This window comes from Acinonyx jubatus, chromosome E4 (assembly GCF_027475565.1).
Source record: "Acinonyx jubatus isolate Ajub_Pintada_27869175 chromosome E4, VMU_Ajub_asm_v1.0, whole genome shotgun sequence".
Classification (NCBI taxonomy): Eukaryota; Metazoa; Chordata; class Mammalia; order Carnivora; family Felidae; genus Acinonyx; species Acinonyx jubatus.
In genome coordinates this window covers 11,534,492-11,561,806 of record NC_069395.1, presented here as the reverse complement: position 1 = coordinate 11,561,806, position 27,315 = coordinate 11,534,492, and the positions used below count along the sequence as shown (strand labels likewise).

At 42.5% G+C, this 27,315-nt stretch overlaps 1 protein-coding gene across 2 annotated transcripts in view; it reads left to right on the top strand.

The window, feature by feature from the left end:
* Positions 1-11,739, top strand: part of MARK1 (microtubule affinity regulating kinase 1) — a 117,560-nt gene extending 105,821 nt beyond the window's left edge. Inside the window, exons 17-18 of one of the 2 annotated variants that reach the window (XM_027074999.2) lie at positions 6,069-6,113; positions 9,640-11,739. In XM_027074999.2, coding sequence (XP_026930800.1) covers positions 6,069-6,113; positions 9,640-9,994 — 400 coding nt within the window. In that variant the 3' untranslated portion in view covers positions 9,995-11,739. The remainder of the gene's footprint in view (positions 1-6,068; positions 6,114-9,639) is intronic. The other variant, XM_027075000.2, reaches the window with a different exon arrangement.
* Positions 11,740-27,315: the final 15,576 nt, after the last annotated feature.

Sequence of the window (27,315 nt, the reverse complement as noted above, 5' to 3'; positions counted from 1 at the left end):
TTGAAGAAGAAAATCAAAGCAGATGTAAAGTATTTTTCCCCTAAGAGACAGAGAAAAAAATGGGCAAGATAAGAATTTTTAAATTGTATAAAACAGATTGGAAAGAGCAAGAATTTGACATTAAAAAAAAAAATGTGTGTGTTTTAACCAAAAGATTATCCCCAACTCAAAACCCTGGATTTAAAAAGAGGAAATCAGAGTTTCCATTTATCCTTCAAATAGTATGTCTTGGGAACACTTCTAAATCACTCAGTAATAATATCTAGTTCACTTTTTTTTCCTTCCCTGTGAAAAGCCTGTGTCCTGGAGTCACATAGATGACTTAAATAATTTTACATCCCAAAGCCTACCATGAAAATACAGCAGACACACAATGAACACAAGCATAGCAAACTTCTGATCAGATAGCGGAATCGTGCTCTCTTCTAAAGCGTAAGCATGATCGCACAGCACGTATTGATTGTGGAGGTTGCTGAACACAGTGCGGTGGCTGTCCATTTGATCTATTATTAGGTCTTCCTAAAAGCCTGCTAGAATCCTGTATGTACAAAGCCCTGTGCTAGGAGCAAGACGCAAAGGTGAACAAGACCGCGTCTGTGCGCAGTCCTGAAAGGGGCAGGCCTGTAAGCAGCTAGCTGTGATGGCAAGCAATACAGCAGCGGCCTGGGGTGGCCCGGGGACGGCACAGGCAGTGATGAGGGGGAAGGGTAAAGCTCTGTACCGTATAGACATTTGAGCAGGGAGAGTTGTTACGCTTGCTTTAAAACGGGAGGAGTTATTATGCTTGCTTTAAAAGATATTGATTAAATACTTAATTGTCCAGGTTATTAGTGTTTTAGGATTTCAAAGAGTGTGAGTAGAAAAGAGAAGAACAGCTTTAGTCTCTTGTCTTCTCATGGACCAGTTTGCCCAAGATCACAGCTGAATTTAAAACTTAATTTTTTTTTTATGTTATTCATTTTTGAGAGAGAGAGAGAGAGACAGAGCATGAGCAGGGGAGGGGCAGAGAGAGAGGGAGACACAGAATCCGAGGCAGGCTACAGGCTCCGAGCTGTCACTACAGAGCCTGATGCAGGGCTTGAACTCACGAACCGCGAGATCATGACCTGAGTTGAAGTCGGACGATCAACTGACTGAGCCACCCAGGCGTCCCTGAATTTAAAACTTTAAATACTCAAACACAACATCAATTTCTAACCGTATCAACAGTGATGTACCATTTGGGCACTGACCATGCAGCCTGACACCTTGAGAGAGAAAGACCCACAAGCTCAGACTCTGCATGACAGACTATAATGCTGGCTGTCCACCTGCAGGGTCCTAGTTAGATTAGCAGTGGTTTCTGCTGTTGGAATGTGGCTCACTATTTAAAGCCCTTTTTAAAAGCCAGTACTTTCTCCTGATTAAGCCAGGATTCATTTCAAAGTGAAGGAAAATGGTTTTGAGTTGCAAAGCCTGATCACTAATTGTACATGAAGCGTTGTGTAAAATATTTCCCTTTACTTTGCAATGAAAATTTTGATTCTAGAGAGAACATAGTAAAAGGGCCCTTGACAGGAGGTCAGGACAGAATGCAAGAAAGTGGCCTGGAGACGGTCTGTTGGGTGGTTGGATGAAGGGTTGCCACAGAGCCATCAGTTTAAGAGATGTGAGGCCCTGCCCGTGCTGGGCACCGTACCGGGTGCTGTTGGTACGGCCGTGAGCGAGACCGACGCAGCCCCCACTCCAGGAGCAGCTCGCACAGTTCTGCTGCCTTGCACGCAGTTGAAACATTTTCCCGCTCGCTTTTAGGTTTCCTCCTCCCTCTCAAACTAGCTATTCCTTCTCGGGCTGTTTGCTGGTTCTCTTCAGGTCCCCTTGCCTTTCCCCCTGACCTCTGTCAGATCGCCCCAGCGTTCAGGCTTCGGACACGTTCTCTTCTCTGGCTGGCCTCACTGTTGGCGGTGATCGCATTCAGGCCCCTGACCCTGCATTCCGTCCCACATTAACAACTCCCACACTTCTGCCTTTAGCCCAGCTCTCTCCTCTGAACTACAGACTCACATATCCAGTGTCTACCCAGCCTCTGCACGCTGACGTGTGATGGTCTCCCAGACTGAGCGTGTCCAAAATGCAGCTCTCTCTCCTCTTCCCAGAAGCATCCTCCCTCATTCTTCACCACATTGGGTACCGACAGCACCGTCCCTCTGGTTCTCGGACCACAAGCCTTGAGTTATTTCTGAGAGCACACGCCGGGCCTGCTGGCCTGTGGCCGTGGCTCTCTGCCGTCCCAGCATCTCCTGGACATAGCTTCTCGGTCACCGAACCCACCGCTCGTCTTCCCCCCTGCGAACAGGTCTCTTCGCTCCCGCCCTTGGCCCCCTATTCTGTGTTCAGCATCATCTGTCCCCTTGCTTTTACCCTGCTCAGAATACAATTTGAAACCCGCAGTGGCCTCCGAGGCCCTACACGGTCTGGCCGTGCATTTCCGCTCTGACCCCTCTTCTGCCCCTTCCCCTCGCTGGTCCCACACCGGCCACACGGGGCACCTGAATGTCCTCGCGCACGCCAGGCCCGGGCGGGATCTTGTACCCGCTGTTCCTTCTGCCCCGAGTCCTCATCCCCCAGGCCGCGGCCAGCTTCTTCCGCACCACCTTTGGGTTTTTGCTGCAGTGTCCCTTCCTCGGTGAGACCTTCCTCAGTCCCCTCTTTACAATCACAGCCTCCTCCTCCCGACACGCCCTCTCCCAGCTCTGTCTTCCTCCACCCCGCTCCACACTACCTGCCCGAACACCCCGCTCGGCGTGGCGTTCACCGTCTCTCTCTTGCAGCTCTGAGATGAGCCCCTTGAGAACCTGGATGTGCTTGTTTGCTTTGTTTTCCGCTAAATCTTCTGCTGAGTATCGAGTGCCTACTATGACACAGAAGATGACATTCGATAAACATTTCCTTATTTGGTCAAATAGTGTGGAAGACGAATTTTTAAAGTGAGCAAATAAGGTTGTCATGAATCCTGGTAAGTGCCGGGCAGGAAGCGGGTCCCAAAATAGAGAATAAGGCTGGGGGCTAAGGGCGTTCAGAGGTAGCCTCAGAGGGGAGCCAGCATGAACATTTCTGAAGTTCCACGATGCTCTTCTCAGCTTCTGAACACGTCACATAGCAGAGGGACCTGGGAGGCTGCCGGGGCGGGGGAGAGGGCAGGAAGGAGGTTGTTTGTCTGCTGACCTTTGTCAGCAGTTTGGTAGCAGATTTTAACGTCTTTTGATTTTTGACATGTTTTAATTAATCCTGGGTCTGGTTAGAGAAGAGGAAAAATTTGCACTTCTCCCGTGAGGTGACCTGTCACCACGTGGACAGCTTTGGCTTTGCGGACGTGTTTGCGTTCGCTGCCATGCGTGCGGGATTCCCTCACGTCCCACTGTGTAGCTTGAGAGCGGGCCGTGCAGACACCGCCCACGATCTGATGCAGGAGACCGGCAAAGCATCGGTCTCGGGACCAGGAGTGAACCTGCCGGCTTCTGCAGCCGCGGGCAGGCTGCAAGGGCAGTGGGTCTTCTGCACGTGCAGCATGTTGCACTTTGGGGAGGGTTGGAGCCTCGGAGGTAAACTGGAGAGTTTCTTGATGTTCCGGAGCTGTTCCAGCCTTATTATTTGTCACTCTCACCTCAGCTCCCACATTGTCAGTCCTTCCCGCTCGCGTCTTCCTAAGTCCATCCTGGGTTCAAGCCCCGCCCTTCTCTCTGTTCCCTTTGCCCTCCTCACTCCGCTGTGCCTAAGGCCGGAAGAAATGGAACCCGCACGCGGGCAGCCCACGTGGCCAGCAGCACAACTGGGAACGCTCAGGGCCAGGGCTGATCCGGGCCCAACCTAGCCCCACGACACCTCACGTACTTCGGGACCGACTACGTCGTGTGCCACCAACTGCTTAAAAAGATGGAAAGACAGGATGTTGCAGGGGAAATAGGAAAGGGATCTGGGTCGCTAAACTTTAAGAAGGGAAGGATAGAGACTAGTTCAGTTAATCATTCATGTACTTGAAAACCGTGATGACAAAGAAGAAGCCAGTTAGTAAGTTCTTCCCGGCCGGTGAGGAGGCTGTAGGCTGAAACGACCACACGAGAGAGTGGCTTTCTGGTCTTAGGAAAGAACTTGCCAGTTAGGAAGGTGATTTTCCGCTAGAGTCCTCAGTCAAGGGAGGATGTAGACGCACTATTTCAAAAGCCTTTTAAATAGCATTTAGAACCATTTGTTTTGCACAGGTTCTATAGAGCTGCTGTGTAAACTGGAGATTAGATCAAACCTTAAGAGTTTTTAACCATAGCTCTCTCTTAATAGGGAATAACCAAATTCGTTAGTTGAGTATGTCTTGCCATGTGTAAGATATTTGGCTTCTTTTTTTAAGTCTTAAATGTTGGAGAGCCCTGCCACGCTGCCTATGGTGTTAGAGCCAGCTGGCTTTCTGTACCCCCAGCCGCCTCCCTCCGTGGCGACTGGATGATTTGAAACCTTCACCAGGTAGCAGACATGCCTTGAAGTCAGGGTTTCTGTTGGCATCCAGGAGGCAGGAGCAGGGTGCGGGAACGACGTGACCCATCGGTGACAGTTTCAACAATTGCAGCAGGGGAAGTAGTGTCAGAGGAGGGTGTCATCCCTAATGCTTACAGTTCAGCAGCAGTGGAATAGGTGTTTGCTAACAATGACTTACAAGGCAAAATACAAAGAGAACAGAAGCCCCGTGAGACGTGTATTCCTTTGTATGAAAGCGGTGGCATCACTGTCTTTCCCAGCTGCTGGGCTGCCCTCCAGTCTATACCAGCACACCAACATGTGACTGAAAATGTACATGTCAGTGTTTTATTTATGTGCATGTGCTGTAATAAAGATAAATTTTACATAGATGTCATTGAAGCATTACACTTCCTGTTGAAAACGCCAGTTATTAAACATAGAAATTTAAGAAACCACAATCCGAATGCAAAAATACGTCTTCTTTGTCCTTTTTGATTCAGAGAGCGAGATGGTTTTTACACAGTATGTTTGTCAAGAAAGGCGATGCATAAGGCATTCGTATTTTTAACCTCCAGTTCGAGTTTTAGAGCTTAGTGTATGGATATGATTTGGTAATTTAGGGAATGAGGACAGTGGCCCTGATTTTCTTCCTATTGCATTCACTTTACATAAATAGTATAAATGTTTCCAGAATGGTTAAAACATTAAGAAAACATGAACTTAAGGGTTTGAGTTGGTTATTTTTTTTCCCAGCCATGTGGTGGTATTTCGCTATCCCAAGTCAGCTCCGCACATTTAAACTGGTGTGTAGCTCGATGCTCCTGTGTCTATTCTTAATTGCATTTGACAATGACAGAGTAGTTAAAATTTTGGTAGACTTAAAAACCATTCATGATGTTCAACAAAAGGACAGTTAGTGGAGTTTTCCTGGTTTTATTTCACAGGTGGATGTCCAGGTAAGATCAATGTTTCTGTTTAAGACTGATATCATGTTTTAGACTCACCTGCTTGGATAGGCTGTTGGTTTGCTGTAACATTTCATCATGTGCATGAATCATGAGTGTGACATCTGAAGTTAATTGCTTATGCAAATATCAGTACTTGTTTTTAGAAACACTTCTGTATGTTGAGCTTTAACTACAAGGCTAATTTATGTATTTTCTAAATTGAGCGACTACTAGAATTACGTTTAATAACCAATGCGAAGTTGGATCTTGCTGTTGAAAATTATTAAATGGTTTTAACTGTAGATTGAACGGAACGCAACCAAACGATAAATTCTGACTTTAAAATTGTGACTGGGAATTGGAAGATCCTGCTTAAAGAAAACGAAAACAAAAGCAGTCCTAAACTGTCAAGCTGGCATCTCCTCTCTGACAATACCCAGTAGACGCTCAATAAGATGACCGTTAAGCTGGTGCCGTGAAAGCGTGCAAAGCGGTGTCCGACTGCCTAGTAACCGAGAAGTGTTGCGCTGGAAGTTTGCTTAACGAGTTAACTTTAAAATCATGTTAGATGCAGGTTTTCTTGATCTATTTTTCACTCTTATCATTAAATCTCCACCTTCACTTTGTTTTGAGGGATCCAAGTGAAGGCGAAGCCAGTGGCAGAACAGACACCTCAAGGTGAGGAGCCACTATTATACTTCGCTGCTAGGCCCCCGTGTGTGAAGCCGCGCCCTCGAAATACCCACAGCACCTCATAAAGCTGAATAGAGCCAATAGCCAGATAGTATGTGTGTTTTCAATTGTTCTATCGGGACGGGTCTTCCTGATGTCGCCTGGCGTTTAATGCGGTTTAAGTTAATTCGAGTGTGTGTTCTCTAAACATTACTTTGACTGGTATGCCTTGTAGAGAAGTAGCCTTCCTGTCCTACAAAATACACCCTAGCAGGAGAGAATTCTTAGAGGGATATGGATCGATTTTTTTTCTCACCAAAAGGATGTAACTAAAATTAGATAATACAGAACACTGGGGTAACCAGATGTGTAGGAAGGTTTAGCGTGAGAAGGACATGTTAGGTTGAGCATTCAGTGGTAGGCCACATTTTAGGACTGTCACCCAGCCTCCCTGGTGGCTTTTGACGTTCAGCGCTGGCTGTGTGATCCTGCTGACACCGGGTTTCAAACGTGAGCCCCATCCGAATTCCGGGGGGTGGGGGGAATTGGGCGGGAGGTACCGATGCTGCTGGTTTGGGGAGCACCTTAGTGACGTGTTTGTACCTGTGTCCATGTTTTCAAACGGGAAGTTGAAGAAAAGAAGGCATGAAGTCATTTTGAGCGTATCCCAGCATTAAAGGATCCCATATGCGTCGCAGAACCTCGACAGGCAGTTCCTCAGTATGACAGATGCCCCAGCTTCATTCAGGAGCTATTTTTGGCCCAGCTGAGCACAAGCCCCAATTTAACTTCTACTTCTTAAAATTAATAGAAATATAAAACACAACGAGCTTTGGAAAAACTTTATCAGGCATTCCTACACAATCTTTTTTTTGCCACCTGTGCTCTATTTGCTTAGTCACAATAGTGGGAATGTTTCTTTATTGAGTTAGGTGCCCGAGTCACCCCGGTAGGCAGCCAGAGGGAGGCAGGACAGATATCCTGGACTTTTCTTCTGCCTGTGAAAGAGACATGAAGGACATTTGTTTTCAGCTCGTCCCTCACTCCGTCATCACTTTTGAGCCTCTTGTGTCTTTTCCTGCCTTTCCACTAAATTCCCCTGCCCAGAGACACCTGATAGTGTAGGGAGAGTCACAGGTGGCCGCTGATGGTCTGCATGCATTTTATCCTCGCGATGTGACTACATGTCCCTTTGGTTGTTGGGTTTGGGCGGCAGGGTTGTTTTTTGCTTTTCAACAAACTTCTTGAATCCCTACTATCTACAGGGTCCTAGCTGGCCATTTAATTCTCATAGTGGCCATTTTACATGGAAGGAACAGCATGAGGTCCTGTCACTGCAGAGCTGTGGCCGGGCGCGACCATGAACAGCGCAGGCTCCGGGCCAGACCCCGTGGGTCTGAGCTGTGTCTTCCCCCTTACCTAGCCATGTGACTTTAGGAGGTCACTCTAACTCTCCTGCCCCCACTTCCTCATCCCAGCTGCCTTCTAGGGTTGTTAGAGAGGCTAAATGAGTAAATAAGGCATGTTAGGCGCTTGGCACAGTTCCTGGCACCTAGTAAGTGCCCAATAAATGTTAGCAATTCTAATTAGAATTAGCATTTTCTGGATCTTTCTACAGTTAATGTCACTAGTGGCGATGCCTGTGAGATACACGTAGAGAAACATCTTGTGTGTACCTGTCGTCCCAAGGTCATCAGGTTTCCCTGGTGGAACGGAAGGAAAACTTGGTTGCTGGTCTGTGCATTTCAGCTCATTAGCTCTGTGACCTTAGAAAAGTAATGTACGTTTCCTAGCCATCAGTTCTGTTTTTAAAATGAGTGTTCAATCACGTGTTCTCTTGGGTCCCTTCCAGCCCTAGCATGCTGATTCCATAACCGGACTCATGCATACGGTCCTCACGAGATCCGCACGCCCAGGGAGGCTTACGATGCAGTGGCTTAGACTCAGTGAGCACAAAGAACATGGTAGAGAAGACGCTGAAATACTGTCCGTATTTACCTAACAATCTTTAGAAATTCATTTTCTCTACTTACTCCTCTCCTTATTTTCTCAAGCTTGTATAGTTTGCAGAGCGGTGGGCTCAGGTACCAGGAATGAGGAGGAAAGCACACATGCAAATGTACACATAAGAATTCACATATACAGATGTGCACATGAATATATATTAGAGGATAATGTTGATATAAAGTATGTATAAATACAAAATATGTATATAGTAGGTTATAAATCCCTCTCAAAGTATGTCCTTTCTTCTTGAAATCACATATAAGTGAGACAGGTTAGCAAGTAAGAATTGCAACATCTATCTTTAGAAAATGGCTCCACAAATTTAACTATAGGTCTTCTGAATCATAAATAATCTAGTCTAGCTTTCTACGATTATTTGAAATTGGTTCTCTGGTTCTGTATTATTTATGGGAGGCCTACAGTAAGGACAATTCACTAAGGTTGACTGATTTAACAAATATGTGTCAATCAGCCACCATGGGCCTGGCGCAGTCCCAGAGGCCCGAGCAGTATCAGTGAACAAAACAGGCAGGACTCCTTGCTGTCCTGGAATTTCAGTCTAGTGGTAGAGTCAGACAGTAAGTCATGAAGGTAATAAATGTATTAAATAGTACATTAGAATGTGGTAAGTGCTACAGAGGTGGAAATAGAACAAAGTTGGGGGTTGGCCATGCCATGGTAGGAGCTGAGGTGGTCAAGGTAGACTGCATGGAGAAAGTGAGCAGAGATTTGAAAGCAGTAAGGAAGCCATGCAGCCATTGAGGGAAAAGCATTCATGGCAGAGGGAGCAGCCTGTGCACAAGCCTTAAGGCAAGAACAGACCCCGTATGTTCAGGGACTAGTGTGGAGGCCAGTGTGTCTTGATAAGAGTGAGCAGGGAAGAAGATAATACAAGATGGCGGGTGGGGGGAGGGAGGTGGAGCGTGGGTCATGTGGAGCCTTGTAGACTACTTTTTAAGGATGTCTTTAGCAAAATGTTGAAACCCTCAGAGGGCCTGACGTCTACACTTCTACGTGTCGTGTGGGACCTGACGTCTTTACCGCATTGCAATACAACATTCTCTATCAGTGTTGTTAGGTATAAATAATCCCTCTGTGGCCATTACTAGCATCTTTGTCCCCAGTCTTTTTCCTACCCAAAAAAAGGTAGAAAAAAGGATATTTACATTTTTAAAATGTATTTATAAGCAGAATGCTAGTGGTTTGTATCTGTGTAAATGTGCAGAAAATGGAGAATCTGCTTTTGCAACTTAGAGAAATATGGAAGGAACTGACAGAGTATCAAGTTCTTCACTTTCAGCTGTAAAGTTGTTTCCCACAAACAAAGTCAAAGCAGATGGCGTCCCGGGGTCTGGTTTTACGACGTCAGGATGACACAAACGTTCGTATCTACCTGAAGGTAGTCTGTAACTTGGGTGGTTTCGTTAGGCACTGAATCATGACCACTTAGACTTTATGTGTGCTTTGACTTCTTTGCTGAATGGAATTTCTGTTTCCGTTCTCTCCCTTTGCCCTCTTCTTCTAGAAGCACGTCAGGGGAACCGAAAGAAAGAGACAAGGAAGAGGGTAAAGATTCTAAGCCACGTTCTCTGCGGTTCACGTGGAGTATGAAGACCACTAGTTCCATGGACCCCAATGACATGATGAGAGAGATCCGGAAAGTGTTAGATGCGAATAACTGTGATTATGAACAAAAAGAGAGGTTTTTGCTTTTCTGTGTCCACGGAGACGCGAGGCAGGACAGCCTCGTGCAGTGGGAGATGGAAGTCTGCAAGTTGCCACGCCTGTCCCTCAACGGGGTCCGCTTCAAGCGGATATCTGGGACATCGATTGCCTTCAAGAACATTGCATCTAAAATAGCAAACGAGCTTAAGCTGTAAAGAAACTCAAATTTACAGGATCAGGGAAGATAACGTTCACATATGAGGTACAGTTTTTGAATGTATTGGTAATGCCCAACGTGATTGGCCTGTGAATCTCCCCATGTAGAATTTGCCCTTAATGCAATAAGGTTATACATAGTCATGAACTGTACAATTAAAGTCAGTATGAAGTATAATATCTGTAGCTAAAAAAAGTAGGTTCACATGTACAGGTAAGTATATTGTGTATTTCTGTTCATTTTCTGTTCATAGAGTTGTATAATAAAACAGATGATTGCTTACAAACTTGTATAGTTGTCTAGATTTCTGCACATAAATGTATGTTCGACGCTTTCGGTTGGAAGTGTTCTTCCCTGTTATTTACATTCTGGTGGGTTTTTTAAATTCTTACCTCCATCATGCAATTTTGAAAATTGTGTCCAGAATTAAAAGTGCACAGAAATAGTCTTTAAAATTGTAGCATGGACTTTTAAAAAATATTTTTCAATCATATTTAAATGTAAACCACAAGCTGATAGATAGATCAGCTTTACTATACACAGAATTATTCCTGCTTATCTTTGCTCTTACCCTTGTTCTCAGACAAGGTTTAGTTGAGAAAATACAAAATGTTTACAGTGTTGGCACTTAGAGTTTTTCAGATAAATTACACGAAAATAATAATAGCTTTGCCTTGAGCTAGCTAAGAAATACTGGGGAAAAAGTTAAACCTATATCCAATTCCTTTTAAACTTTAAAGTGTTTTCTGGCCCACTGCTAAATGTAGCAGCAGAATTAAAAAGAATCGGTACTTCATCTGGCTCTTGTAACGTAAACTGTCGCTGAATACCTTAACGTGATGGCAGAAATCTAAGAACATCGGGACTGTCTCATAGCACAAACTCCTCTTCACAGTGTTGATCGATGCATCAGTTAAGAAATAATGCCACCTCAGGAAATAACTGGCATTGGGAACATTTGCCTCTTCTCCTTTCCTCTCCATCCACCCCCGACCCAGTAGTATCTGTAAGTACTTAAGAGACTTTTGAGCAAATCATGCTATTTATAACAGTGTGTTATTGATTTACGCTTATGTGGCTGTTCAGTTTGTTCCCGCGTAACCTGTTTGTTTTTCATATTTTGCCAGATTTCTTGTATTTATTCCACATCGTTATGCCTATAACGTGCAGCTTTGTAATTGGGCGTTTGCCCAGTTTTCTTTCATGATCAGTGATACATGCGATGTAAAACCACTAGTAAAGGTACATTTTAATACTTGTTATTTTATACTGAATTAGCCTTGGAGGTTGACTGTGCAATGTTATTTAATGTTGTAATTACTGTAATATCGACATATGGGCCCCATCTGCGCACTCCGGAGAAACAGAAAGCGTATCCAAGCTTCATCGCTTTAGGAGAGAATAAAGGTGTGGTAAATACTGTAATTCTGCAGTAGAGCGCTCCACGTGTGGGAGACGAGACGTGCCGTCCCGTGGTGGCTTCCCGACTGGGGTGGACTTTACGTTCTGTACTGTACTGTGACGTAGCTTTCTTCTGTAACAGTTCTGTTCTAAAATGAAGTGTATTTTTGCCTTAGCAAAGGATGGTGTTTGGAAAAAAACAAAAAACAAAACTGTGTAGCCCCTTTTTAACCTAGTGTTCATTCAGAAAAATTGATGCAAATCTCCATTCACTCTCGCTGGTGCACACTGAAGTTTTACTTGAACGGTTCTCCCAATAAAGCACTTGTCTTCTCCTCTTTACCAGAATGTGAATTACCTGTTTTCTAGCACAAACGTGTTCTGCATGGGGAGTGTATTCCTTGTGTCCTACATTTAGTCGACAGGGGGTAAAGCTATGTAGGTTTTCAAAATGTCATTATGACAAGAAAAATTTACTCTTTTTATAGGAATTCCTATCACCAGAACACTTTTTAAAAAAAAAAAAATAGCCATCATGCCTTTTCCAAGGCAGAAACTGATGGGTTGGATTTTTGTTTTGTTTTGTTTTGTTTTTTACATTTTCTCACTCTGGTTAACTCTGGTGTGTTTGTGGCAAGGAATTTCACTATATTTTTTATGAACTGAAAATGAAATCTTGATATTCACTTTAGATTTTCCCATTTTATATAACAATTTTTTTTTTAAGATTTAGAAGAATTTTACAATATGTTTCCATAAATAATACCAGTTATATTCACTGGCTGTGTGATGTCAGGGCTTCCTTGGTTTCTGTTTAAATATTATTGGATACAACATCCCTAATATTAAGTTAATTATTTTGTAGAGACTGGGGCACAGTACTTAACTTGATAAGTAAATACTCGGCAAACAATAAGATGAAATATACTCTAGAGCCTTAACCCAGTAATATTGTTCAAGGAAAGAGTTCACTTAAAATCTGGGGGCACCTGAGTGGCTTAGTTGGTTAAGCATCCGATTCGGCCCAGGTCATGAGCTCACGGTTTGAGTTCGAGCCCCGCGTCAGGCTCTGTGCTGACAGCTCGGAGCCTGGAGCCTGCTTCAGATTCTGTGTCTCCCTCGCTCTCTGCCCCTCCCCTGCTTGTGTGTGTGTGCGCGCTCTCTCTCTCTCTCTCTCTCTCTCTCTCTCTCAAAAATAAATATTTAAAAAAAAATTTTTTTTTAAATAAAATCTGAACACCCTTGGGGCACCTGGCTGGCGCAGTCGGTGGAGCAAGTGACCTTTGATCTTGGTGTTTACAAGTTCAAGCCCCACATTGGGAACAGAGTTTACTTTAAAAAAATTTTAAAAACATGAAAGACCTTTTGTGAAGTGATCTTCACCAACAGTAACATTTCACAACATGGGCAACAAAAATAACAGTGATGAATGAGACACCGATTTACTGTAAATAAATGATTCCATCAGAATGTATCCATTGAGCACAATGACCTCTGCCTTCATTTTTAACTCTGTTGAGGTACCTACTGTGTCTTAAGACATGTAAAGGAATTGTAAAAGATGGTTTCTACTTCGAGATTTGGGTCCATTTTGGAAAGACAAAATGTAAAACACAAAACCAAAAACCACACCCAAATAGGAACAATGAAAGGGCTCAAACAAGCACAGACGATACATGTGCTAGAAATTCAAAGAAAGGTGAGTTTTGCATACCTAGGAGAAAGGCTTTTAAGGATGGATAAAATTTCAGGAAGAATGGAAAAGATCCTTTAGGAAGGAACATGTCAGAAAAGGCTTCTCACCAGTAGCAGCTGTAAGACACATGTTAGAGACAAACCACTTAGAGGGGCACCTGGCTGGCTCAGTCCGTGGAGCATCGCACTCTTGATCTCAGGGTCACGAGTTCAAGCCCCACATTAGCAATAGAGTGGACTGGTGGGGTTCAGATTACATACAGCACTGATCAACAGCCTCAGCTTGGACTTGACCTGTGGTTAGAAGGGAGCAATTAAGAGGCTTTTCAAGCCAAGGAAATATTAGTAAATTGTGTCTGAGCAATTAATTAGCAACTTTGCTGAGGGTCCGTGTACATCAGATTCTAGGTTCTGAGAAAACAGCAGTAAAAATAAAAGAAAATCTAGATCTGATAGAAACTTGTGGGCTGATTGAAGGCTAGAGCCAGGCAGATCTTTTCAGAGATTTTTTTTCAGGATCAAAAAGGGTGAATGGGGGTATATTTGAGAGTCCTTTCAAAGGATGTATCTACGAGATATCACGAGTAGGATGTGGACCATAAAAGGATGAGTGGGTGGCAGGGAGAGCTTCCTGGCTTGTGATTCAAGTTTCAGCTGACATATCAAGACTTCCACTTTCATCTAACATGGATAACAAGTACCATAGTTATCCTTTCACCTCAAACAAGGAAAAAATTAGACAAAATTTATGAAACAACAGGTGCAGGCGATGTTTTCATTTTGGCGAAATGTTCTCAGGACACTGGCTACCAGTCAGTGAAGGCCAGTGATCCCTGAGAGGAAACGAAATGACCCCTGTGGTTGTTGCCCCAGCTACTTGCCTCGACAGTGTTTCCAGGCTGTGGCACAGGGAAGGGGAAGCCCAAGTAGAACCTAGCGTTCACCCTCGTTAAGGAGCCAGAGCTGAGACATCAGGGAGGTCAAGGCAGCTAGAGTCTGGAAGGGAGCTTTACAAAAACCTCAAAGGTCTGCGGAGATCAAACGTGGGAGGAAACGCGAGGCCAGTGGAAGAGCCACCTGGAAGGATTAGCAGAACCGGACCTTGTACAGAAGTCGTGCCCTTTCCGACCAGCCTTAGTGACAAACCTCATGGTTCATAGGTCAGTGCCTATTCAGAAGTTTTGCCTCAGCTGTGGAAACTGTTTTGGTCCTGTTTAACCAAACGTAAGCACTATTCAGAAGGAAACTATTTGAGTAACTCAACTGTGTCCCAGAACAAAGTTTAAGAATATTTTTTAAAGTTTATTTCTTTATTTTGAGAGAGCATGAGCAGGGGAGGGCAGAGAGAGAAGGAAAGAGAGAATCCCAAGCTCTGACAGCACAGAGCCCAATGCAGGGCTCGATCTCACAACCACGAGATCATGACCCGAGCCAAAGTCAAGAGTCAGATGTGTACCCGACTGAGCCACCCAGACACCCAACAAAGTTTAAGAATGTTAATAGGAGTACAAAATGTGCACTCACCAACATAGTATTGTTCACAGTATCTAGCGTCCATTCAAAAGTTTTCCAGTATGCAAATATGCAGGGGGAAAAATCAGTGGACACCAGAAGTGGCAGAGGTGAGATCGTTAGTAGACAGAGACATTGAAACAGAGTAACTATATTTTGCATGTTCAGAAAGCCGGAGAAAAGGTTAAATACGTTAAGCACAGACATGAGTGGTATAAAATAGCACAACTCCCACATCTCAAAATGAAAATTATAATTTCTGAGGAGAAAAATGTACTGGTTGGAACTGGATGTTCACCCACTAGACATTGTAGAAGAAAAGATGGTGAACTTGAAGACGTAGAAACTATCCAAACTTGGGAATGCAAGCTGGTGCAGCCACTCTGGAAAACAGTATGGAGGTTCCTCAAAAAATCAAAAATAGAACTACCCTATGACCCAGCAATTGCACTACTAGGCATTTATCCACAGGATACAGGGGTGCTGTTTCGAAGGGACTCATGCACCCCAATGTTTATAGCAGCACTATCGACAATAGCCAAAGTATGGAAGGAGCCCAAAAGTCCATCGATAGATGAACGGATAAAGATGTGGTATATATATATATACGATGGAGTATTACTCGGCAATCAAAAAGAATGAAATCTTGCCATTTGCAACTATGTGGATGGAACTGGAGGGTATTATGCTAAGTGAAATTAGTCAGAGAAACACAAATATCATATGACTTCACTCCTATGAGGACTTGAGGAGACAAAACAGATGAACACAAAGGAAGGGGAACAAAAATAAAAACGGAGGGGTACAAAGCATAAGAGACTCATAAATATGGAGAACAAACAGGGTTACTGGAGGGGTGTAGGAGGGGGGGATGGGCTAAATGGGTAAGGGACATTAAGGAATCTACTCCTAAAATCATTGTGGCACTATATGCTAACTCATTTGGATGTAAATTAAAAAAATAAAATTAAAAAAAAAAAAGCAAGTCCCCAAGGCCAGCCCACATTCATGGGAGTGGCATACTTTAAACATACACACACACACACACACACACACACACACACACACAGAAAGAAAAGAAACTATCCAAACTGAAACAGAAAAAAAAAAAAAAGGCTGAGAAAAGATGGGCAATGCATCAAGTGAGCTGAAGGACAATGCCAAGCAGTCCAATGTTTGTGCACGAGCGCCCGAGGAAGTTGAGGCAACGGGACGCAGTTGAAGTTACGATAGCTAGAATGTTCCTAAATTTGCTAGAAACCATGAACTAATGGGCCCAAAATGTGTAACAAATTCCAGGGTCAAGAAACATGAAGGAAATGATACCAAGGCATATTAAATTTAATTGCTTTAAAATCAATAAAAAATAAAATCGGTGATGAAACAACTTAAAATCAGCCACAGAGAAAACACATATTACAGAAAGAAGAACAAAGAGATTAACAGACTTCCTGTCAAAAACAATATAAGATGGAAAAAAACAAAAAAAACCAAAAACCAGCACTGGAGGGGCACCTGAGTGGCTCAGTCAGTTAAGCGTCTGACTTCGGCTCTGGCCATGATCTCACCGTTCATGAGTTTGAGCCCTGCATCGGACTCTGCTGACGGCTCAGAGCCTGGAGCATGCTTAGGATTCTGTGTCTCCCCCTCTGTCTGCCCCTCCCCCACTCGTTCTCTCTCTCTCTCTCTCTCTCTCTCTCTCTCTCTCTCTCTCAAAAATAGATTTAAAAAAATTTTGGGAAAAAAAAGTACTAGAAAAAATAAAACTCAAACTAGAATTCTATACTCAGATATGATATTTTTCAAAAACAAAGGTGAAATAAAGATTTTGAGACATAACAAAAGCTAAAAGAATTTATCACCAACAGACTTGATACTCTAAAAAATGTTAAAGGAAGTCCTTCAGGCAGATGGAAAAGTATGCCAGATGGGAATGTGCATCTACACAAAGGAATAAAGAGAGCCAAATTAACAACTATGTTTAATGCAAAAATAGTAACAATGTTCTTATAGGATTTATAACATGTAGAAATAAAACTTGTGAAATGTAGCACAAAGATCTGAAGATTTTTGCAAGGTTCTTATATCTTATGCATAGTGGCATAATGCATAGATGTTAATAAGTTAAAAATGTATACTATAAATATTAAAGAAACCACTGAAAAGACACAGTAGACTTATAGCTAATGAAAAACAAAGGAGATAAACTAGAATTTAAAAAAAAAAAAAGGCAGAAAAAGAAACAAATGAACAAAAGAACAGGTGGGAAAATAGAAAACAAACAGCAAATGGAAGGTTTAAACCCGACCATGTCAATAATTACATTAAATATCAATGGCCAAAAGCCCCAACTAAAAGGCTGCAATTGTCAAATTTTATTAAAATATAAAAAATCTACATGCTACCTAAAAAAAAAAAAAAAAAACCCACTTTAAATATAAAGACACATGGGGCAACTGGGTGGCTCAGTTGGTTAAGCGTCCAGGTCATGATCAGCTCAGGTCATGATCTCACAGTTTGTGAGTTCAAGACCCACATCGGGCTCTGTGCCGACAGCTCAGAGCCTGGAGCCTGCTTCGAATTCTGTGTCTCCCTCTCTCTCTGCCCCTCCCCTGATCATTGTACAATAACATCAGTACATTAACAATAGATGCCAGCTCAGGTGACAGACTCTGAATGGAGATGTCCTGTAGACAGGAGGTAATGAACTGTAACCTGGGTAAGAAGCTGGTCAAGGCTTATCTGGACGTTACCAGCGGAGATCAGTAAATGAAATAAAGCATATGTAATCATAGTACAAGGATGTACTGTGCTCAGGGGAGTAGTAAGTAAATCTGTAGATGTTTTCAAATGTGAAAATCATAAATCCTGTGTCTGTAGGTTTGGGAACATGAAAAATGAATTCTCTTTCTTGTGTAGATAATTTAATATTTTTCTTTCTCTAAATTTATATTCTGAATTGTTGTCCTTTTTTTAGGCTTGTGTATTTTGAGAGACAGAGAGCACCAACAGGGGAGGGGCAGAGAGAGGGAGACAGAATCCCAAGCAAGCTCTGCACTGTCTGCAGAACTGTGACATCATGACCTGAGCCGAAATCAATAGTCAAGCTTAACCGACTGAGCCACCCAGGGGCCTCTCTAGATAAGTCATATTTTAACTTCGATGGTGCCATGGAAGTAGTAAAGCAAGTAAAACAGTAGAAAAACCCACCTGTTTAATGTCTGTGAGAAATCAAATGTTCCTAAAGCATTTTGTACACTGTCCAACTTATGTCTTTTTATATATAAACAAAGCCACGCTCATTATGGATTCTCAAAATGCTGATATTGTCAAAATGGGACCTGTGTTATGTTGAGTTGATTATTTTTTGCTTATGCCATCAATAAGTTATTCTCTCGATAAAGAAGATGTGGTATATATATACAATGGAATATTACTCGGCAATCAAAAAGAATGAAATCTTGCCATTTGCAACTACGTGGGTGGAACTGGAGGGTATTAAGCTAAGTGAAATTAGAGAAAGACAAATATCATATGACTGCACTCACATGAGGACTTTAAGACAGAACAGATGAACATAAGGGAAGGGAAGCAAAAACAATATAAAAACAGGGAGGGGGACAAAACAGAAGATACTCTTAAATATGGAGAAAAAACACAGGGTTGCTGGAGGGGTTGTGGGAGGGGGATGGGCTAAATGGGGAAGGAGCACTAAGGAATCTACTCCTGAAATCATTGTTGCACCCTGTGCTAACTAATTTGGATGTAAATTAAAAAAATAAAATTTTAAAGAAATAAAAAGAAAAATAAATAAATAAATAAATAAATAAATAAATAAATAAATAAATACATAAATCTCTGTGAGGTATTCTGAAGTTTGGTATCATCGTACCCACTTGGGATAAACTTTTCAGCCCCAGTTGTAATTTGTACAACTATTGTGAGCCATGCCTAGAGTAATTGGTAATAAACCCAGTCCAAGAGTCAAAATACCGATGGGTCGAAAGGGCTCTCATGACGCTGAATCTCCTATAGGCTGGCTGCTTCCACAGCACCGGGGACGAGGCCAGCCTGCCCTAAATATTCACAGGCCCGAACACGAGAGCACAAAGAGGATGATTGTTCCAGAGCAGACCCCTCTTCCCTCCCCCCTCCTCACCCCCAGTTCCATCCTGTATCGGGAGGTGCTTGAAGCACAAGTGTGTGGACAGTTTATGAATCTCCGTGTATTTCAGTCAACCGGTCGTGAGTCTGTTACGTCTGTTATCGAGCTCACTCCCCCCATGGTTTGATTTTGCCAAATGTTTAACTCAATTCAGATATACTTTCCATGATACTCATTAATAATGATATTTAAAAGGGAAGGAGGAGGAGGGAAAGGTTATCTACTATAATGTTTTTCTCAGTGAACCCATGCTTATTGTTCATAATTATCTTTTGGTTTCCTTCCTAAGTCACTCTCAAATTTTTCTAGAAATCCGTGTTTACCTGTTCTGTCTCTTGGTGCCTTTTCTGTTTGGCTCAGTTTTGCAAAGGACACTTACAGCAATTCAGAAATTTCATCCTTGGAGCTGTTCCTGTGCCTTTGACTTATTTGTCTATCCAGGAGTCATAAAATAATTCAGAAGAGTAATAAGGGGCACCTGGGTGGCTCAATCAGTTAAGCGACCAACTCTTGATTTCAGCTCAGGTCATGGGATCGAGCCCCATGTCAGGCTGTGTGCCGAGTGTGGGGCCTGCTTGAGATTCTCTCTCCTCTCCTCTGCCCCTCTCCCCCACTTCTGCGCTCTCTCTCTCCACAATAAAATAAAATGGCTCAGTTGGTTAGGCATCCAACTTCAGCTCAGGTCATGATCTCACAGTTTATGGGTTTGAGCCCCATGTCGGGCTCTGTGCTGACAGCTCGGAACCTGGAGCCTGCTTTGAATCCTGTGTCTCCTTCTCTCTCTGACCCTCCCTCGCTTGCACCCTGTCTCTCTGTCTCTCAAAAATAAATAAATGTTACAAAATAAACTAAATAAATAAATTTTTTAAAATAATTTTTTAAAATAATCTTATACCTCTCCTGTTTAAAGAAATAACAAAATGTTTTCTTCCTTTTCTTACAAAAGTGACCTGTTCAATGAAAATTTAGAAAATAAAGCTGGTTCTGGTTCAAGATAGTAAGGGAGAAGGATCCTGAACCTGCCTGCTCCCGTTGTCGACACACTGAATCTACATGTACATACCAAACAATTCCCTCTGAAAGAAAACCAGAAACCAGCCAGGCAACTCCTATGCATTGGGCAAAAAACCCCTCACATCATGATGGGTAGGAGATACTGAGGCACAACGATGCCATAACTCCACCCCCTGCTCTGCAGCCCACAGTCAGGGGGAATCTCTTCCTACAGCTTCTCCCTAAGAGGCAAAGAGTTTGAAAACCACATCTGACAACCCAGATGCTTTTAAGAGCTGAAACCATAAAACTCCTAGAAGAAAACAAACTGTAAGCTCCTTGATATCGCTCTTGGTGATGACACTTTGGATCTGACACCAAAAGCAAAGACAACAAAAGCAAAAATAGACAAGCGGGGCCACATCAAACTAAAAAGCTTCTGCACAGCAAAGGAAATCCGTCAACAAAATGAAACAAAATCCAACAGAATTGGAGAAAACCTTTGGAAATCATCTCTAATAGGGGGCTAATATCCAAAATATATAAAGAACTTATACAACTCAGTGGCGAAAGAAAGAAAGAAAGAAAGAAAGAAAGAAAGAAAGAAAGAAAGAAAGAAAGGGAAAGAAAGAAAGAAAAAGAAAGAAAGAAAAAGAGAAAGAAAGAAAGAAAGAAAGAAAGAAAGAAAGAAAGAAAGAAAGAAAGAAATCCAATTAAAAAAATGGGCAAAAGATCTGAATAGGCATTTTTCCAAAGAAGACATACGAATGGGCAACAGGTACATGAAAATCGGTGTTTAACATCACTAATCATCAGAGAAATGCAAATCTGCAATGAGATGTCAGCTCACACCTATTTGGAATGGCTGTTATCAAAGCCAACAAATGCCAAGGAAGTGGAGAAAGAGGAACCCTTGTGCACTGATGGTGGGAATGTAAATGGTGCAGCCACTATGGGAAACAGTACGGAGGTTCCTGAAACAATACAAACTAGAACTACCATAGGATCCAGCAATTGCATTTCTGGGTATTTATCCAAACGAAAAAGAAAAGCACTAAGTCGAAAAGATATCTGCACCCCCATGCTCATTGTGGCTTTAGTCACAATAGCCAAGACATGGAAACAACCAAAGTGTCCATCGGTGGATTAACGGATAAAGAAAATGTAGCATATATACTGTGAAATAAGTCAGAAAAGACAAATACCATATGATCTCACATGTAGAATCTAAAAAAGAAGAAAATTGAAAAACAGAGCTCATAGGTACAGAGAAGACATTGGTGGTTACCAGATGCGGGGGTGGGCAAAATGGGTGAAGAGAGTCCTAGGCACAAACTTCCAGTTATAAAATACATAAGTCATAGGGATATAATGTACAGCCTGGTGACTATCATTAACATACTGTCTTATGTATCTGAAAGTTCCTAAGGGAGCAGATCTTAAAGTTCTCATCACGAGAAAAAAAGGGTAACTCTGTGTGGTGATGGATTCTAACTAGACTTATGATGGTGATCATCTCACAATATACATAAATAGCGAATCATGTTGTACATCTGAAAGTAATACTATATGTCAATTATATCTCCATTTTTTACAAAGATAGTATGGATAAGCCAAAAGAAAAAAAATTAAATGCCTCACCATCCATAAAGTACTGCTAATAATTTGCTGTATATCCTCCAGACTATTTCTATGGGAAGTTCTACATATAATTACAGTGAGCTTGAGGATTGGGGCAAGATCAAGGCAAAGGCATGACCGCCAGATGGCGATAGCACACAGTCAGCTTTACTTGGACTGTGTTTTGACCTGCAGCGTGGGAAGGGAAGTCCCTTGCAGCAGGAGACCTTCCAGTGACAGCATCCTGGGGCCTCCACCCAGAAGGAGAAAAGGACAAGAAAGTCCCAGAGGAGAGAGGAATTGGTGGGGGGAGGGGTTTCTGCCTAGGTGATATCTCTCAGCAGCACGATGGGGGAATCTCTGGGTCAGAGAGTTTGGAAGGGCAGAGGCAGCTTGGGGTCTTCAATAGCATAGCATTACTTACATGTGAAACCTAAAAAAGGCAAACTCAAAGAAACAGAGACTATACATATATTAAATCATCATGTTGTGCGCTCTAAATATGCTATAATGGGGTTTGTGAATTATATTTTAATATAGCTGGCCAGGTGGAAAAAAGATGAAAAATAGGATCACCATGTGGTCCTGCGATTCCATTCCTAGGTGTACACTCAGAAGAAAGACAGCAGATGCTTGCGCACCCATGATCATAGCCGCCAACATCCTTCAGAATAGCCCAAAGGTGGACATGTTCGTCGGCAGGGGAACGGATAAACAAAATTTGGTATGTACATACATTGGAATGGTAGCCTTAAAGAGGAAGAAACATGGATGACGCTTGAAGGACATTATGTGAACTGAAACAAGCCGGTCACCAAAAGAAAAAGAATGGAATCGCTGGATGATTCCATTTAACGACGTAGCTAGTCAACTGTGTAGAGACAGAAGAATGTAGAATGGGTGGCTGCCAGGGACTGGGGGAGAGGGAAATTGAGAGTCAGATGTTTAACTCGGTACAGAGTTTCAGTTTTGTAAGATGAAACGAGTTGTGGAGATAGGTCGCACACAATGGGAATAGACCTATTCTTAAATCACTGTTGTTTTCTCCCATCAGAATGTGTAATTCAATGCCTGCGCCTTCATTTAGTGGACCTCTTTCGGTGCTCTTCTTTCAAGACAGGTGACCCCAAATTTGTATACTTTTCGGTAGCATCTTAATCTCCCTTTGTTCTCCCTTGAGAGCGGAATGGTTTGGGGGAAAAATATACCTGATACATACCAGAAAACAAGATGCTGGTGATTCTTCCCCGATGGCGTCTCTGCTTTGCTGACGTCAAAATGGCGTCCGTTCTCTCTCTAAAAAAAACAGTCCTCTTTGGCACTTTTCCTGCAGCTTTCTTGCGGTCCTCCTCACCAGCAAGGGAAAAATGCATTCTTATTATTATTGGAGAATTAAATGGCCTCAAGATAGGCAGACAGCCTATTTTCCTGAGCCGTTTCCTTTACAAACAGTCCCTTTAGGCTGGAAGGGGTGACCGAACCCCAGCACTTTTTGTCTTCAGCTGTTAAGTACAAAATGGGATCTGAAATTTGAGCAGTGATGTTTTCTTTAACCCACTTCATTTAAAAGTATGATCCTGGGGGTACCTGGGTGGCTCAGTCAGTTAAGCGTCCAACTCTTGGTTTCAGCCCAGGTCATGATCTTCCAGTTCGTGACTTCGAGCCCCACATCGGGCTTCGCACTGGCAGTGAGGAGCCTGCTTGGGATTCTCTCTCTCCTTCTCTGTCGACCCCTCCTCCGCTCCTGCTCTCTCTCTCTCTCTCAAAATATATAAACTATAAAAAAAAAAAATTAAAAATAAATAAATGAAAGTATGATCCCGTTTGTTAAAGGGATTTTCCTTAGCTGTGGAAAGACATGAATCCATGAAATGAAGCCATGTAGAATTTGTAGGCTACGTCGGGCACTTTGTAAGCCCCTAATAAAGGTGAGCTATCTAAAACAGGGCAAAGGTTTAAAAATAAATAAATAAATAAACAAACAAACAAATAAATAAATAAATAAATAAAAGTTTGCTATTATTGTTTTTCTTATTTGTTGCCAACATTTCTCACTTGCTGCCTTTTGTCTTTTTGTTTGTTTGTTTAAGGGTTTTTTTTTTATTTATTTATTTCAAGAGAGAGAGACAGAACGAGCAGGGGAGGGGCAGAGAGAGAAAGGGGGAGAGCAAGAGAGCATCCCAAGCAGTTTCCGAACTGTCAACGCAGAGCCGGACATGGGACTCAATCCCTTGAACCGCAAGATCATGACCTGAGCCGAAACCAAGAGTCGGATGCCTAACTGACTGAGCCACCCAGGTGCCCCTGTCTTTTATTTTTCTTAATGGTGGCTTCTGAATTATTGGTCTTTCCTATATCAGTTCTTTCATTACTCATAACCACCCTTCGATCCCGAGACTTAATAAGTATTTATTCTCTTGCAGTTAAAAAAAAAAAAAAAAAAAAAAAGGAGAAATGAATCCAGACTGAAGGACTGGTTTGGATACTTAAATTCGTGTCCACTTTACGTTCTCAAAATATCAGGGACAGATGTGTTCTGACAAATCATTTCTTTTACGCCCCCATTCTCTGATGAAGAAGTTGGCTTCAGAGGTATCATAAGTGATTCGTTTCAAAGTCTGACCCCGCAAGTTTTCACACTTGGGCTTCTGGAATCCCAGCTTGCTGTGCCGCTAATGTTGCCAACATTTTCATCAACAGCAACCCCTTCTGCACGTTTCCTTGTGGACCTAATTTTAGAAAAGTGTGGTTCGTCAAGCTGCATTTAGGTCATGACACATTTATCAATCAGAGGCTCTGCTCCGTGTGTGAGCTGATCCCGCTTGCCACGCTGAATGGATAGAATCCCAGCCCAAAGCCCCCAGATGCCACACCATTTCTTTTAAAATGGCTGACAACTTGAAACCGTTGTTAGTTCCAGTTATTATTAGAGGGAACCACTAGAGGTCAGAGAAAACCGTGTCCGGGATGCGGTGCTTCTGTCCCACTACCGACCACAGGGGGGAACCCCAGGGACCTGTCTCTATAGCGGACACCCCATTGCCCCCAGAAGAGTGCTTGGTCCCATGGCCGACATTATCTAGACTTAACCAAGAGCAAGTTTATCTCTTCTGCCTACTCACGGAATCTGAGGTAACGTACTTCACTGCTTCAGTGGGATTTTGCACTTTTTAAAATTCTTCAGTTATTTAAATCTTTCCATCTGGCGACAAAGGCACCTTAATTTCATGCCATCGGATCCCTCATATCCAAATAAGTTTTGGAACTTTATGGAATACTGCAGGTTTTTTTTTTATATTGTATGCATCTACCAGGGCCAAAAACCATAAAGATATTAAAATGGCATCCAAAAATAACATAATCTTTTATAACCCACTTTTTATACCATATGATTTTTTTAATGTTTATTTTTTTATTTAAAATTTTGGTTAATGTTTATTTTTTATTTTTATTTTTGAAAGAGAGAGAGGGAGAGAGTGCAAGGGAGACCAAGAATCCAAAGCGGGCTCTGCTCTGACAGCTGTGAGCCCAACGTAGGGGTTGAACTCACGAACCATGAGATCATGACCTGAGCCGAAGTTGGACACTTAACCGACTGAGCCACCCAGGAGCCCCTCCTTTTTTTCTCCTAGAAAATGTGATGAACTGATGGCTTTTCACTGACTTGATTTGTTTCGATTATTTGTAGTCATTAGTTATGTTTTGGTGATTGGAAGGTCACAAGTTAGCCAAAGCAATCCTTAAGCTGCCCGTGTAGCCTTTGGACAAAAGTGGGCAAATTCTTTTAAGTGTCTTTGCTTTCTGGTAACAAGACATCCCGTACCCATCTTATACCTGCCCTGTCCCAGACGTGCAATCAGCTAGTTTCCTAAGCCCCAGTTCCCTTCAGTGGAAATTGATATTAGAGACCAAACTGAAAAGTCTTAATCCTATATTCAAACTATAATTAGGCCACATTATTTTTATCATAGATGACTCATGTAATTGTCAGTCTGAAACTCTTTTTTTTTTTTTAAATGAATTTGGCTCTTTTCTTCGAACTTTTTTTTTTTTAATTTTTAACGTTTATTTATTTTTGAGACAGAGAGAGACAGAGCATGAAAGGGGGAGGGGCAGAGAGAGAGGGAGACACAGAACCGGAAGCGGGCTCCAGGCTCCGAGCCATCAGCCCAGAGCCCGACGCGGGGCTCGAACTCGCGGTCCGTGAGATCGTGACCTGAGCTGAAGTCGGACGCTCAACCGACTGAGCCACCCAGGCGCCCCTGAAACTCTTGATTCATAACAAAGCTAACAGAATGACTGATTTATTTTACTTGCCAATAAAAGAAATAGATCCACAATAGTGAGGCCAGAATTAATGCTTATGATACCACTGCTAAATGAAATGCAAATTTGTATTTGTACTTGCCTGTGTCCTTAAGGCACAGTGAAATTACTTGGCTTTATTACTCTGAAATAATCCCTCAGTCTGTGGGTTGTGGAAGTTCTGTCCAAATGTTTCAGTTCGTTTTCAGTTTGAAGGGGTCAGAGTTTGACAGTTCTGAGCTCTTCATAAATTTTTTCTAAAATGTTTTAATGTTTGTTTTTGTGAGAGAGAGAGACATAGCATGAGTGGGGGAGGGAGAGAGAGAGAGAGAGAGAGAGGAAAACACGGAAGCTGAAGCAGGATCCAGGCTCCCAGCTGTCAGCACGAAGCCCGATGAGGGGCTCAAACTCGCAAACTGTGAGATCATGACCTGAGCCGAAATCGGCCGCTTAACCAACTGAGCCACCCAGGCACCCTGACAATTCCGAGCTCTTTATATTTTAGCTTCTGCTTTCCACTTGGGGCTGTCTTCAGCCACTGACAAAAGAATTAGTTTTATTGGCTCACATCATGAAGATAAATAGTAATACCTCAACAGTTGAATCTTCGTAGTACAAAATGAGAATTTCATTTAAATCACTGTCTGGATCACCTACAATGACTCATTGCACAGTTACATGTGCACGATTTATGTATGTGCAATCTGAACAAGGCTGGACAGACCCAGTCCGACTTCCTCTATTCAATCTCTCTTAATACATTGAGAAGCCACAGCTTCCTGACTCCAATCAGACTTCTATTGTACTAAATCCTATCCTAACATGGGAGCTTTTCGGTTATCTGCCTCCTCCCCCAACCCCCGGCCCAGCCAGCTTTTCTTCCGTCAGCCATATATGATACCAATCCCTTCCAATCAATATATCGTGTGTTCTAAGTATTGTCACATCAAACCACAGGTCTAAATAATGCTTCATTTAGTTTTACAATATATATAAGCCAAGATAGTTTTCTATATTGCTGCTTTCTAAATACAGTACCATTTATTAAGACATCTTAATCTACCTCCAAGAAAAATACACACACACACACACACACACACACACACACACACACAGTGGAATATACATATGTATTAGAATGGCATACTATTGGGAGAATATATACCAATTCAGGTTTTTCAGGTTTTGTCAGAAATATTCTTTTAACTCATAAGGTCATAATTCTGACCTTATTTTTCTACACATACGTTTTTCTTCTTTTCCTTTTAATTTTCATTCCAGCTAACAGACAGTACACATACACTTTTCTATTGTCAATAGTATTAAGTGCGAATGGCTCAGTAGTGTTTGAAATCTTCAGTGGCTTTTGGATAAGACACAATTCCATTATAGTGTTGAAGAGTTATTTCAGATGTTACGTATGTCACTTTAAAGCTTTAGCCACAGGTGACTTCTGACTCTGGTTCTGATGGAGAACGATGCAGTAGGCTCTCTCTCCGTCTAGATCGTACAGATGTAAATCTGTGCACACACCAATAAAAACCGTATTCTATAGTGGTACCAAGGAGTGGCGGGTGCAGGCGGGCCTTGGCCAGTGGCATGCCGGACAGGGGCAAGCCTGTCCTAGG